The sequence below is a fragment of the Rosa chinensis genome, chromosome 6 (assembly GCF_002994745.2).
Source record: "Rosa chinensis cultivar Old Blush chromosome 6, RchiOBHm-V2, whole genome shotgun sequence".
In the NCBI taxonomy this organism is placed as follows: Eukaryota; Viridiplantae; Streptophyta; class Magnoliopsida; order Rosales; family Rosaceae; genus Rosa; species Rosa chinensis.
In genome coordinates this window covers 50,241,586-50,257,315 of record NC_037093.1, presented here as the reverse complement: position 1 = coordinate 50,257,315, position 15,730 = coordinate 50,241,586, and the positions used below count along the sequence as shown (strand labels likewise).

The following is a 15,730-nucleotide window of genomic DNA, read 5'->3' as shown; positions in this document are numbered from 1 at the left end:
TCGGTCTCATATCCACATCTCGACTGTTCAGTTTTTAGGTACTAATGTATAGAACATCTCTACAAAATTTCAGCCAAATTGATGATCTTTAATGTATCTAACTCGCTTAAACCAATGGACGAACTGAATATGTCCAACCTAAACCGTAGGATAACTGCCTTAACGAACATCAATTTAGCTGAAATTTTGCAGAGATGATCTATACATTACTACCTAAAAACTGAACGGTCGAGATGTGGATATGCGACCGAAAAGTGCACTTTAATTTTAATTTCAGAGCGAGGTCTCGCTCTGGATAGGATCTGTGTGTGTGTCTATATATATATATATATATATATTATTATTATTTTTTTTTTACTTTGAAGAAACTGTCATCTCTTTTATAATTCAACGAAATTACACATAACGACCCACCCTCGTGGGACTGACAAAAGAGTCATTACCTAAGTAAAACCATATTTTCAAGCTATTAAGCCCAGCTAGAAAAGCCCTTACAAAACCCATGATCAATCAATGGAGGCACAGGAAATGCGGGCTAATCTGCAACATCTCTTCTAAGCAAGCAGAGAGGTCGCAGACTCTTTATCCATCATGACAAAATATCAGTTTGGTCCCTGATTTTTTTTTAATCAAGATCATCCATGCACTTCCAATTTCTATCACCCGAGTCCAAATTTCAAACTTGGCTCCTAATATGACGTCACAAGCTAACTAGACCCCGACAGCATGGCCCACAGGCAACTAGCTAGCGATCCTACCGACCGACAAATTCAACGACCAACTAACAAACCTAGCACCACTTTATGGCGACTCCACAATCTCTTGATCGACAACCTCACCAACGACTCCAGAACCAACTAACCTGTGATCTTATCAATCGACAAATTCAGCCACCAACTGACAAACTTATCACCACCTTACGATGATTCAACAACCGTCTAATTGACTCTCATCAATTGACCAACTACCTCAATAATTGATCGAAGATACTATCAACCATTGGAAGACCTCACCGATTGACCAGCACCTAGAACACTAATGACCAGCACCTTCTGAATTGCGACTCCTTTCTTAAGTAAAGTTGCCAAACACACTTTCTTAGTTTTTCGTATTTATATTATTTTCCAAAATTTATCAAAACGCATTGTTTTTTGATGGAAAATTGGGCGTCAGTCCATTAAACATAAAAGTAGGTAACAATACACAATGACCACCCCTTAGGGATACGACAGAATTGTATAATTGTCTAGATAACCCTAAAGCTACCTTAGAAAGAAAGCTCTGAAATCAGTAACCTGACATTACTAGGGTTGGCGCCGAGTGATTCAAGCCCCAACCCTAATTTATTCATGCTCCCCAAGACTCCCCTATGCGAAGGGGCTTCCCGGGTCAATTAAGAAAAGAAAATAAAAAATACATGGACCCAAAACAAAGCCCTAGACCCAAAAGAAAGCCATGCTAACCCAAAACCAGCAGGCCCAAAATCAAGCCTTAAGACCAGAAACCCTAGACAAGTTACAACAACGCCGTCATGGATCGCATCCCCAACCACTCCGTCACCAAAGCCGTCATTAGCTGTTTCTAGGCGCCACCACCCCTGCGACACCAGGCTCAATACCAGACCGTCCACAGCCGCAAGTTACTCCGCCAGCACCAACCCACTAATCTGTCGCAACAACAAGCCACCAGACCCAAAGCCCCTGAAACACGCCACCTCCACCAGAGGCAATGCCTCTATCAACAAAACACCATCCAAACTACCCCTACCACCAAAACACAAAGAAGATAGACAAGGATCGAACCCCGCACGATTCATTGCCACCATAGATGGCCAGAGGTTAACCTGAACGTCCCAACCCCGCAGGAGAACAAAGCCCGTCCCCACAACCATACGCCCAGAAACCTCCAATAGAGAATAAGGAAAGGAGGATAACAAAGGCCACCAGATGCTTGAGACCAACAAGAGCTGCCATCACAAAGCCCGTCGCCACTATCAGGAGAAGATGTAAGGGTTAGGTCAAGAAGACCCATCTCCAAAAAGAAGAGGTGAGAAGACGCCATTGACAACTCGCCCAAGGAAGAGCTTTACGTATGGTGCAAGACAACGACGATTGAGCTTGCAGACGCAAATCCTCTACTCGTTTATTAAAGAAAAGAAGAGGTATGCAAACAAAGCACAAATTCTTTACCAGGCCACACATCAAACGCATTGTCAAGTGTTGAAATATAAAATCCATTTTATTGGTTTCATTAAAACAGTTTTAAAAATCATCCTATAAAATGTGGCTAAGCAAGCCTTAAATGTTCCAGTATTCTTCTCCTCTAATTTCTGGTTTGGAAATTGTAATGACCTCTAACTGGAACACCGTCCAATTTGCTAATAGCATCAGGGAAATTCAATTGGAACCGTCGCAGTTATTGGTAAATTGGTTCAGTGAATTCCGTGAACACTTTATATGACTCAAAAACTAGGGTCAACCATTGGCATAGCTTGCCTTAAAACAGAGCTCTTTCAAGTAGAAACACAGTAAACGCAATTTCAATCACAAACAGAACATACTAAATGCAATCTCACCGAGGGGGCATTACACTCCATCAGCTTCAAGTCACACTATCCACATGATGAAGTGTTGAAAAGAATCTAAGCTATACACTACATATCATCTCATATCATATGAAATTCGCTATGCGCTTCAGCAAAGCCCCCTCTCCAGAAGTTCCGGCTAGATTGGTTATATTCACAATGGGGCAGAGCAATTGCAATCTCAAAATGAACAAACAAAATCCGAACAGGAACACAATTTAAGACGCCAACTTTGTGTCATCCCAAAAGTATTATCTTGCTAACGTCCAAAATATAACACCAGTTAATACATAAAAAGACACCAGAAAAACTGATTCCCTAAAGATGATACACATTGCGTACTCAAGAAAAGCCATAACCAAAACTGTTTTAAAATGCTAAATTGCTGTTCTCCGTAATTTTGTTAAAACATTTATGTGCCAGGCAAAGATGTGAAATCTCTACAATGTTCATCACCATATTGGTCGAAACTATTTCACAGTAATCTCTATCATAAGGCTAACAAGCCCTATGGGCCCGAACCAACCACGCAAGCATAATACAGAACTCAAACTTTAAACATTGAAAGGACTAAAAGAACACAAAAATCCCGAATGCTAAAATCCAAAATTTAAGCATAACTGAGATAATCCATCACAATATAATATCAAAAGATAAGGTCTTCCTAGATAAGAAAGCAACACTGGAAACATAGAACTAAAATCAAAGACCACTACTATTACTCTCAGACGATAGCATTGGCAGCACTTGCAATTCTGGGCCAGAGATCCGCGCACTCCTTCCCGATCGGCCCAGTAATAGCCGACCCCTTCATCTCTCCCTTGGGGTTCACAATCACGCCGGCGTTGTCCTCAAAGTACATGAACACTCCGTCCTTTCGGCGCCAGGGCTTGCGCTGACGGACCACCACGGCCGGCAGCACCTTCTTCCTCAGATCCGGCTTTCCCTTCTTCACGGTGGCCATCACCATGTCGCCGACGCAGGCCGACGGCAGACGGTTGAGGCGCCCCTTGATCCCCTTCACGGATATGATGTAGAGGTTCTTGGCTCCGGTGTTGTCGGCGCAGTTGATCGTCGCCGCCACCGGCAGACCCAGCGACATACGGAACTTGTTCCCGGCCGATCCTCCCCTCCCTCGCTTCGACATTTTCTCTCTCTACCGCCACTCAATCAGTCATAAAACTGAATGCCGAGGCATTTGATATCGGTATTTATAGTGCTAGGGTTTTCCCTTCACATACACCACGCGACGTCGTTTGAACCAAGTTCTGCTTTCAAACACGTGTCATTGGCTGAATGACCGGTTTGCTAACTAGTGGTTTTTACTTGGGTCAACTTTACCCTAAGTTCCCTTTAAAAAAAAAAAAAAACTACCCTTGGTTTTACCTTATTATTATTTTTTTTATCCAAAGGTTTTATCTTAATTATTCTTCTAGATTTCTGCCAATTTGCTACATTTAGCAAATTAATTTTCAACTAATTTTTGTGCAAATATAACACGTGAGCCGTAACACAAAGAATGGGTGTAAATTAGTTAATTTGACAAATGACAATCCTTTTGGCTTATTTTCAAATTCTAGAGCAGAGAAAGAGTAATTTTATTAAAAAAAAATTCATTGCATTAGATGAATAGCCAAATCAAGCCAGACACAATAACAAAACTTGAAATAGAGCAATTGGCGGAGAATACCCTTGGAGTTTTATGTTTAGGCGGGAAAAGTTAGATTAAGTTATAAAAATGGTAAGTAAACCTTTAAATCTCCAAAATACCCTTGGAGTTAACAGAGAAAACAGACGGAATGACCAAAGTGATATGTAATGATATAGTTCGATGACCAAAATGAAGTTTTTAAAAGTTGGATGACCAAAGTGTCGAGCGAGCCATAGTTCGATGACCAAAGTGATATTTCTGCCTATTTTGAAATTCTAGAGCAGAGAAAGAGTAATTTTATTTGAAGAAAAAATTACATTAGATGAACAGCCAAATCAAGCCAGGCACACTAACAAAACTTGAAATAGAGCGATTGGGAGGGAAATAACCAAATCTGTACCCAACCACTGCAGGTCATTACAATCCAAGAACGCTTGCATAAATACAAAGCCTAGTAAAAACAAAAATAGTTTGGCCTCCTAACAAAAAATCGATCAGCTACACCTCACATGCCTACACTCAAATGCTCAATTGTTGTACAAATGAAGAATATAAACATCTCAGAAAGCTCCTAGAACCTGTTCACACTAGAAGCTATCTCAAAGAGATAGTAAATTGGCTCATCTTCAAAACTTAAAATAACTTAAAATTCATAGTAGTAAGATAAATATTAAATGACTTCAAACAATCATTCAAGACATGCATTTTCTCATATCAAAGATGCACCAAAATACATATATATGTTTATGAAAAAACAAATACGCTCGTAGATAAACTTCTTTATTATATACATACGATCAGAATTGTGTTTGGTTTAATAACATTTTCTTAAAAATTTATAGCAAGTGATATTGTTTGATAAAATATTGTATAACAAAATTTCACGAAAATTTTCGTTGTAAATTTCTTTTTTACATCAACAACACAAAAAAATCGACATTAATGAAAAATATTAAATTCGCCATTGAGCTCTGTTAATGATGAGGTTGTAGCAGAAATACCAACGTAACCTACACCTGTACCCACACAAAGATGAACTGCACTTCCATTTCGCTGCTGAGCTCCTCCTTCCACCCAACTCCACCATTGAATCCCAACAGCTCCTCCTCCTTCCCACGGGCCCCACCCAAGCCCCTCATCCGCCGCGTCACCACTAAAATGTCCCTCAACCAACAACCCCCCCAACCGCCGGACCCAACCTCCCTGCTCACCTCCGTCACCAAGCTCCTCTGGGGCCCATCCCTCCCTCCCGGCCTCCTCATCTCCACCGTCCGCGCAGCCTGGAACACCACGTGGCGGCTCATGATGTCCCAGCTCGCCCCCTCCGATCCCTCCCTCGCCTACACCCGACCCCCTTCAAGGTTTCGAGCCACACAAATCCCCCGCCAAAACCAGACCTCCCTCCACCTCTACGTGGGCCTCCCCTGCCCCTGGGCCCACCGCACCCTCATCGTCCGAGCCCTCAAGGGCCTCGACGGCGCCGTCCCCGTCTCAATCGCCTCTCCGGGCACGGACGGCTCCTGGGAATTCAAGACTACCCGCGACCCGGATCCGGATACCCTCGACCCGACCCGGGACAAAGCAAACGGGTTCAGGACTCTGAAAGAGGTCTACAAATCTAGAGCGGGAGGGTACGACGGTCGGTCCACAGTGCCAATGCTATGGGACGCAAAGAACAAACAAGTACTATGCAACGAAAGCTACGATATAATCGAATTGTTCAATTCGGGTCTGAATGAACTGGCCCGTAACCCGGGTTTGGATCTTTCACCGCCAGCATTGAAGCCAAAGATTCAAGAATGGAACAGCATAATCTACCCCAATGTCAATAATGGAGTCTATAGGTGGAATTCCCAGGTCCAATTTTTTAGCATTGGTAATTGATCGGATTGGATTAAAGGTGTGACATTTTTGCAGGTGTGGATTTGCTCAGTCTCAACAAGCATATGATGTAGCAGTGAATGACTTGTTCAACACACTGGACAAGTTGGAAGATCATTTGAGCCGATTTCGCTACCTGTGCGGAGATGAACTGACGCTTGCCGATGTTTGCCTCTTCACCACTCTCATCCGGTTCGATCTCGCCTACAATGTCTTGTTCAAATGCACCAGGAGGAAGCTGGTCGAGTATCCAAACCTTCATGCTTACATGCGTGACATTTACCAGGTACCGCCTTCTTCACCGCGCAATTTTACCGAGCTTAGTTTTCCATTTGTTATAGTGACTCGACTTGTTAATCTTTTCCAAACAGATTCCAAAGGTTGCAGAAACTTGCAATTTTCAGTTGATCATGGAGGGCTACTACAAAACCCTTTTCCCACTCAATCCAGGCAGCATTCAGCCTATAATTCCTGCCGGATCCGAGCATCAAGAACTTCAGAGGCCGCATAACAGGGATTCATTGTCCCTTAAAGACGCCAGGGAATCAGCAGCAGCACTCTCTGTTTCTTAACGGATACGGCAAGTTTGTACATATGCGTACATGAACCTACGGAAAATGTAATGACGTTTTTTTTTATACTGCCTTCCTCAAGGGTGCCTGTCTGTCCCCATAGGTTGTATATTTTGGTGATGCATATATAATATCAACATACCATAAGCTAATTCCGAACAATTCTAAGCAAAGATTTCCCCCCTTCAGAATTACAGAATAACTAGAGCAGTATATACTGGTATCAGACCGTTAAAACTACACTACGGACATCAGACCGTTAAACTGGCCTAAACATGTACAAAACCTACAAGAGCATCCAAAATATCTACCACAGCTTTATGCATATCCATCATGTGCAAACAACCTGGATGAGGTTAGCCGCTACTCCATGATGAACTGGCCCCGTCAGGACAGCCAGTTGAAACCAAAATTAGTCCAGTAAAATATGCTTAGTTACTAATTCTTCAGTGAGGGTAAGGCCGTGCCTTGCCAAGAAGCACTCAAAATAGTCTCAAACCTTCATCTTGCAAGTGAGGCCGATCTTGATCCTGTAATGTCGAATGAAAACGAAGGTCAGCATCAGGATCAACTGTATAAGAACCATCAAAGTGGCTCAATTATTTTCCAAAGTTAATGAAAACTTCAACTCGGACTTATAGAATAGAGATTATAGAAAATGCACCCCGATAAGTGGTTTAAAAAAAAAAAAAAATTGGCGCAGGATAGGACGATTTTCAGTACACTTACTATTTGAACGTGTCATACTCCTGCAGAATTTACTGCCACATTGGCAGTTGAACACCTTAACAGGATCATCATGGTCGTCAAAGTCAATGCCATAATCCTGCAGACAGAGCATGTATAGCAGGCTTAAGTGTGGACACACAAAGATAAAAGAGTGATTTATACATGAATTACCATTATTGTAACTGCATGACATGAAAGTATAACCAGTATACAATATTATTATTTTATAATGCAAGACATCGTCCCATGGAATAGGATATATCTTTCATCGGAACTTTTTGAACTGTGCAATTAGGTACTACAAGCTAAATATGCAATATATTCTGATTGAACTCTTCTAGCAGAGAAGAAAGGCAACATACACCTTCAGATACATTCTTCTGCTCAAGGTCCTAGCATCATATACAATCGTAATCAGAAAATCCTCACAAGTCGACTCATGTGGTGGTGGTGGTAGGTCCAAAGCGGACACTCAAGAATCAGATAGGTTTAACTAGGCAATATCAACAAAGCACTCTGATGAATGATATTTCAATTAAAAAGAAGCATTGCACAAAAAACGGTCGGTTCTATTATAATCTGGTACCAGCATAAAAAGTCAACTGAACTAGCATACAAGTATAGAATTGTATAACATATTTGCATAACCATTCTAGCACATTACTAAGGATGGATGGTAAAAACAGAATTAATCAATTATGCAAAAGGATATGCCGGGTGAATCATAGTTTGGCGAACCACATGATATGGCAGTTGATGTATCAAGGGTCTACATCATTTGGTCTTTTTAGTATCCAAATTTAACTGCCACATCATGTGTTCAAATGTGGTATATCAAAGTGTGGTACACTTGGCACTATTGTTTGCAAAATTCAAAATGAGAAACATCTAATGAAAGGGAAACCATAGATGGTGGATATAATGTACTTCTATGTTCAAACAGTCATATTACGACTATGCTAAATAAATACAACTGAAGAGGAAAGAGAAAAAAAAGAAAGAAAAAAGAAGAAAAAAAGAACAAAGTAACCATTTTCAAATTGAATAAGATTTCCAACATTTAATTTACTGAAACATGGTACAACCCACTGTTTCATTCATCAATCATTCAAGTGTTTGAATGTTGATATTAAATCTCACTGTGTCCTCATCAAGGAGACCAGCAATATGTATAGCTTAAAAGATGAATTCTGAAAGCACAAATTACTAAACCACCATCAACCAATAGCATAAAAACTACTCACCCATGTAAGCTCTTCCAAGGCATCTACTTTTCTTGTGGTGAAGAAAGCAACCTGCACAATATGGTAAATTATAAAAATAAAAATAATCATACATCCAGATGAACAATAATCATACAAATCAAGGATCAAATGTCCCATACATGATAAAAGCGACGATCAGGAGTCTCGACGTCGACAGGGATCGGAACCAAGTTTGCATCCAAACATCTAGTAGAATACAAAATACATCAGATATTCTGAAGCTTAATTCAGAATTAATATGTGACAAAAGAAACACACACACATGATCATATCACCTCTGATGGTATTAGAAGACATTATCCCAAGATGGTCTTAACAAGATTCACAATTACCAACCAAATCATTCAATGACCCTTGGTGTTTTAATGAATGCTTAACTTAAAGGTTTATAGTGACTTCATACACTTGAATGAGAACTCTTGCTATTTCTTCCTAATGAGCATCTTACGTGTAAAATAACATCCAAGTATGAGATAAGTTCAATGACCCTTGGTGTTTTAATGAATGCTTAACTTAAAGGTTTATAGTGACTTCATACACTTGACTGAGAACTCTTGCTATTTCTTCCTAATGAGCATCTTACGTGTAAAATAACATCCAAGTATGAGATAAGTTCAATGACAGGCAAAAAGTTTAGGGCAAACTCCAACTCCAGTTCTATAATACCATAACTTGCCTCTTCTGCTTGACCATCCAGCATGAAATCCCTAAATTTGCTCAAGGTAAGTAACCTCTCCGGTAAGTTTTGACAGGCATTGCTTACTGTGAACTTCAATTACCGAAGTTTCTTTTCTGGTCTGGCTTGCAGTAGTCAGGGGTTATCAGTACATTCCCGACTCTGAGCTATTTTCATACTATATCCTTTCTGTATAAGTTCAAGCACATGCAGAAACAAGAAATCGAGAAGACTTCCAAGTTTCATGATTTCTACTTAAGCATATGCAAAATATATGTTATTCTTGCAAATGAAGCATAACAGATAAAATGAATTAAGGATATGAATAGCTGAACCCAAAAGGGAACTCTGTAAGGCTAATGACATGTCTGTGAACTTCAAATTTACCTGTGATTAATAAACCTAGCAACATTTCCATATTTTGTCGCATCCAAACAGAGAGCTTCTTCATCCCTCAGATTGGCTTTACTACCCCAATCTGCATCGAGTAATACCGGATAAGGACGTCTCCCACTTCTGGTGCTTTGGATTTTCCTTTGGTGCCGCTCTTTGTTGGTTAATATTTCACCAACAAACTCACACACAAATGCACCTTTAGGCAGGCCATCTAAGGTTCGAAGACCCCATCCTTTTCCTTCTGAAGTAAAAAAGACCTGGAATACACAGGGCAAATTAATTAGAGAAACTGTGAGAGAACTAATGGTAGTGCAGAAGCAAATCTGCAACTCCATAAAATATAGCATTATAACTTATAAAACAATTTACGTACAAAAACTGACAATGCAGAACAAGAAACACAAAACTCTAACTAACAACAAATAAAAATGGTATTGCACAGATTTCCACCTGCAAGTTGCAATTCAAGCCTCTCTGGACCACCCTGTTGCCACATTGCCCATGGCAGCCACATTTAACCCAGCATTCTTTAATGAAATTCCTCCTTAAATGGCCTTTGCATGGCTCTAAACAATCGTCATTCTTTATTCTTTCAAGCGGGCAGTTCTTACAGTAGAAGAGATGGTGTGGTTGCGGATTACGAGTCATAGAGATACACTCTTCCAATAGATCGTCTTTAATGAGGCCTTCTGGTGTGTAAGCAAACTTACCCCCAGTTTGATATGCACATGCACAAGGTATAGACGCTGATACACAATCACCAAAGCAAGTTGCACAGCAATTCTTTTCCTCAATGCTAGAGAGACATATTTTAAGATCAGCATCTTTGAAGACAAGGTTTTTGGAGATATAGAAGAAGGATGGTGGACGATCCCTGCTCCTTTCATTTACCCACGATATTTTGACTCTTTCTTCTCCTCTAGCTATATCATTTATATCATGAATAGTCCTTAGATCATCAGGAGTTAGATCAGAGTTTTGAACAACCACCAGACTCAGGGACTCATCCACATTATCCTCAGAAAAACCATTAGAAACAACAGTACCAGAGACTTGTGCACAATTACCATTCAAAGTGAAGGGAATTCTTGGCACTTCAGGATCAGTAACTGGACTGGGGCAATCCATAATAACAGGCCCGTTCAAAGCACATGACTGCATGCAAAGTGTTTCCTTATTTCCACCCACAGCATCCCAAGCAGGAGATCTTTGCAATGAATCAAGATTTGGTGCTACATTAATTGATCCATCCTGTGATTCATCATTAGAATTAGTTGCCAATTCCAAGAAGCTCTCACACATATGTCCCAACAGATTTTTCAAAGAGAACTTAGGGTCAATGATTTTGTATGTGTGCAGACATTTTTCCTCCGTCAATTTTAGAATTGCATCTAGATTAGGCATATGAAAGCCTGGTCTTCCAATAGCTGAACTGCAACTCAGAGAAAGCTTTACCTCTCCTGAAGGTGATGAGGCAACCTCTAAGCAAGAAGATTCCCCCAAGTTAGAAGGAGAGCCCTCTGGAATAGTTGCAAGCCCATCATTCATACTCCCCTCATTAGATAAAACTGGAGTATCATTTCTACTTTCTCTCTCTTGGGAAGCCACGGGTTCATCATGTTGCTTCCCAGTCGCACCTTCTGTCAATAGAGGACGGTGTACATTATCTGATTCATCTGCACATGAAACAAGACAAAGATCACTCTATGAGAAGTATATTTAAGGCACTACTGATAGCAAAAGAAAGCTCAGTCACTGCACCTTTGATGTTAACAGTTAGCAATCATTAATATACTTAGCGTAGTGTATATATATTTTCGGTTCCTAGTTCCAACTATCTATCTGGTGGTATACCAATGACAGCACAATACAACAGAAACAAAGATGTACCTGGATGGATCATGGCAATAGGAACCTCGTCTTGGGCCATGTCATCAGTGAAGGGCTCATCTTTAGGCGTGATTAATGCTAAACTGTTAACATTCTGTTTAGGCATAAGAATGATCCCTGGTTCAACCGCTGTCTCTTTAAAGCGAACACCATTAGATGATCTTTCCGATAAACTCTTCCCTTGCAGTGCCAAAGGTTTAGATATAAGAGGTTGCTTGCCCTTATCTTTAATACCAGAATGAGGAGAAACCGGTGGCCTTGACTCAGGTGAATGTGAAGTATTTTGGGGCTGTTGTGCAGAACGAGTGTCAAGTAGTTCCTCTGCTTCCACTTTTGGCTTTATGAGCAAACTACCACCAGACGTAGGATTGCAGGTATTTGAGGAAGGTGACACCTGACACTCATGATTTTGTAGGCGTAACCTTTTCAAGGGACGATGAGGAACGGAGAAATCTTCCTCTATATTGTCCACCGGCTAGACAATAGAGAAAAAGGTGTATTAGCATGTATATGTAGAAGCGTGGGAATACAAAAGCAGTGAGTAATGGAGCCAAGTGTACATACTTCATCATCTAAAGATTTCTTCTTCTGTGATGGACTCTCATCTTGACTTCTTGAACGTAACCTCGTCAACGGAAGTTCAGGTTCGTGGTGTGGATGTGATTCTGCTTCCATATCTTCCTGCTGATAGTTAATAGGCCAAGATATGACAGAAACTATAGCCTCAATTATTTGAAAATGAGAAGGTATAGCAGGGTAATGAAGAGAAAGTTAAAATACATACATCATAATTGTTGCATTTCTTCTTTTCTGCTGCAACCTAACAGATGAAACAAAAATTAAGCACACAGAAGAATACTATAATACACAAACACAGAAGCCGATGGAATATGCCTGACAAAAGAGAAACACACACACACACCTTAGCATCTTCTGCCTCAAATATAGCATCAGCGAGAGCTCTATATTCCTCTGCTTCAATCAGTGACCAATCTCTGTTATACAACCTCAAGAGATTCTTTAAAACTGGTTTCACCTGTTGTTCACTAATACCAATAGCTGCCATTGCACGAAAGGCTTTCGAAACTTGTGGACTTGGTGGCGCCATCACTGTCTAATGTCCCACTCACCGCTGAATTCAACTATGAGCTTCCCAAATACCAAATGTGCCTACAGTGTCCAATGTTTTTCAAAGGATATGATCAGTTTGAGTCTAAAAGACTACATATGCAACAATTATGAATTCAGATGATACCAAGTGCACTAACAGGTACCTAGTTCCACATATACAAATTTCACTTGTTTTTTTTTTTTCTGCACTAGTCTTATACTACCAAAAACCACAGCAGGACAACATGAAACTTGACCATATCTACACCTACATCAAAGCTCAAAATTTCTAAAAAACAACCATCCATCCATTATATGAACATATAGAATTGTAATTTCAAAAACTATCAAGAACTTCACACACAGACTCAGATGTCAGACTCTCTCCAGCACCCCACACAACGAGCTCTCAGAATTTCAGAAAAATAAATCAAAAAGAATAACATGAACCACAGATATACATGCATGCAAAATAGAGCACAAAAATACTCAAAAAAAAGTAAAAACTTACCAAAACAAGAATCTGGAGCTTGATTCAAGCTATCAAGACCTGAAAATACCCAAGACAACAGTGAGAAACTACAAGTAAGTATCAAGAACCAAACTAAAACCCACATTCTCAAAGAACCAAACTTCAACCCACAATTCTTAAGAATCAAAACATACAATTCTCAAGAACCAAACTTTAAGACCAGAGTATCACATCCAGCTTAAGCAAGGCACCCAGAAATCATAAAAATCAAAACCCAGAACACAGAAATAGAAATATTTTGGAAAAATTACAAGAAACACAAAAAAAAAAAAAACGTTTTGGTAATCAGAAGGAGAAGAAAATGGAAAATTGTTTCAAGAAAACCGAAGTTAGAAACATGGGTATTTGAGCTTTACCAGCATTCTAAAGAAATTGGGAAACCCAGAAAGAGAGAGTGTGGAGAGGACTGAAAATAAGAATAGGGTTTATGATGAATTTAGAAATGAAGAGTCAGGTCCTTCTGTGTCTCCTCTGATGCTTCACTTGTTATTGGTAGTCATGGGGTTACATTGGCCACGCGCAGCGAGAGGCGTGAGGGAAAAGGATTCGGATTTCAGAGCCACTTGGCTTTGCTTACTGGCGAGTAGAGCGACTGGGTGTCTGGAAGGATTGAAGGCAGGCCTCTGCCATCATGGGCTGAAGGGTGAAAATTCAAAACTCAACGTACGGTAATTTTTATTTTTGGGCGTTTTTAGTGAAGCATTAATTTTTCACTGTATGCGAAATTATATATTATATATTTTATAGGGCTATCACTTGCCCAATTCGAATCGTTTATAAGTCCTATTAACTTTAAAATCATTTTGATTTTAAAATGGACCTCTCAATAACTAACTAAACTTTTTTTATTTAATTATATCTACCAAATTTTGTATGGGTGGTTCTATTCATACCTTACAATTTACTCTTCGGACTTCCCATTTTAATTTTTACCATTAAACTTCTTATTTTACCCTTATGTTCATTTTAATTACCTTTTCGATCTTTGTTCTAGGACTTCTATCGACCTCCACATGAGTCACCAGCCACCATCCTTATATTACCTTCTCAATTCGATACAGTAGGTACGAAATGATCAAATGTTGTGTTGAGCAAAAATAGTACTTGATTAATGCATGGAGGAGTCGATCTCTTCTACTGCAAAAGAAAATATTAATCCACATGAGAAAACCATTTCCTCAAGACTCAAGCTGAAGCTCCTTTCATAATACAAAGTTCCCCTAAGATATGCCAAGCTTTCCGTATTAGATATGTCGTAATTAGCCAAGATCAATTAAGTCCCACAAGGCCAGAAGCCTAGAACTTCATATTTTATAAACAAGTCTAAGTCTTCAACAACGAGAAAATAATAAGTTTCTATCCATGTAGTTTGAAATCTAGAAAAAATTGCATTTGACATCTGATAAACTTCCACCTTCCGATGACAATTTAAGCTTTAGTCAGAGAATGGGGAGAGGGAGAGAAGATTGTTGCGCTGCTTCTTCTGTTATAATCTTCATTTATTTTTATTTTTTTTTGCTTGAGGGATAAAATGGAGATTAAATTTTTACAAAAATTAAGAGTAAAGAGCAAATTTGGAGGTCTGACTAGAATCACCCATTCAGTATTTTGTTTTTCAATATTACCAGTTCCACAACAAATATTTCTTTGTAATAGAAATTAGAACGAACCATACTAGATTTTTTTAATTAGTTGTCGAAAACTTTATATTCATCTGCTTATCTAATAGAAAATTATATGTAATTTGTTATATATTGGAAAATTACATAGTGATTTATTTTAGAAACTTTATATGTAATTTGTTATAGATAATATTTAGATAATCAGTAGACTCGTCTTTACCAAAATCAAACCAACTTTTTTTATAATATTTGATTTTGGTTTTATCAATTTGATTACCAAAAAGTCGGTTTATCAAACCTAAAATATCAGTTGGTATTTACCAAACTAAATGGCAACCCTAATATTTTGTTATAAGGTAAAAATAAGATAAAGAGAGAACCTATGCTATCAACTGTTACCTTATACCAAAAAGCTTATGTGATGACATTCATAAACTCTATGCCTCCTTCTTATGTGGTGACATGGAATGAAAGAAAAAGATACATTGGAGGAGTTAGGAAAGGCTTTGCTTAACAAAGCATGAAGGTGGCATGGGGTTCAAGAACTTATATGCATATCCAAACCAAGTTTTAGGTTAGAAAACATTTAGTTCATGAACATTAACCATATTGATGAATTATTGTCTCACCACGACATCATTCCTTAAGGGCAATACTTACAACATATACATGTGTAGTCATATTAAGAGCACTGACATCGTTTAATGACATTCTTTCGCAGACCATGTCACTTAGATACACATGCATACCACAGATCAAATAGGATCTAGATTATTTGTGCTAATATAGTTGGATTTTAGGGACTTTAACCCAAGCAGATAC

General features: G+C 39.2%; 3 protein-coding genes across 5 annotated transcripts; 1 reads left to right on the top strand and 2 right to left on the bottom strand.

The window, feature by feature from the left end:
• Positions 1 to 3,120: 3,120 nt before the first annotated feature.
• On the bottom strand, positions 3,121 to 3,771 carry LOC112173927 (60S ribosomal protein L23). Its single transcript, XM_024311611.2, has one exon. The coding sequence runs from the start codon at positions 3,729 to 3,731 to the stop codon at positions 3,309 to 3,311; it is 423 nt and encodes a 140-aa protein (XP_024167379.1). The 5' UTR covers positions 3,732 to 3,771; the 3' UTR covers positions 3,121 to 3,308.
• Positions 3,772 to 5,203: 1,432 nt separating this feature from the next.
• LOC112170564 (glutathionyl-hydroquinone reductase YqjG) lies at positions 5,204 to 6,840 on the top strand. Its single transcript, XM_024307900.2, has 3 exons — positions 5,204 to 6,079; positions 6,153 to 6,402; positions 6,488 to 6,840. Exons 1-3 carry the CDS (start codon positions 5,268 to 5,270, stop codon positions 6,686 to 6,688), a joined length of 1,263 nt encoding a protein of 420 aa, XP_024163668.1. The 5' UTR covers positions 5,204 to 5,267; the 3' UTR covers positions 6,689 to 6,840.
• LOC112170563 (probable inactive histone-lysine N-methyltransferase SUVR2) lies at positions 6,838 to 13,831 on the bottom strand. Of its 3 annotated transcripts, XM_024307899.2 has the most exons (13): positions 13,643 to 13,831; positions 13,266 to 13,304; positions 12,567 to 12,814; positions 12,429 to 12,464; positions 12,209 to 12,328; positions 11,645 to 12,119; positions 11,210 to 11,430; positions 10,205 to 11,005; positions 9,746 to 10,011; positions 8,802 to 8,868; positions 8,662 to 8,712; positions 7,418 to 7,514; positions 6,838 to 7,218 (listed from the first exon to the last, which is right to left on the bottom strand). In XM_024307899.2, the coding sequence occupies exons 3-13, from the start codon at positions 12,750 to 12,752 to the stop codon at positions 7,190 to 7,192; spliced, it is 2,349 nt and encodes a 782-aa protein (XP_024163667.1). In that variant the 5' UTR covers positions 12,753 to 12,814; positions 13,266 to 13,304; positions 13,643 to 13,831; the 3' UTR covers positions 6,838 to 7,189. The 3 variants fall into 3 exon arrangements, with proteins under 3 accessions (XP_024163667.1, XP_024163666.1, XP_024163665.1); XM_024307898.2 differs by having other exon boundaries at positions 10,205 to 11,430; positions 12,209 to 12,325; XM_024307897.2 differs by having other exon boundaries at positions 10,205 to 11,430; positions 13,643 to 13,830.
• Positions 13,832 to 15,730: the final 1,899 nt, after the last annotated feature.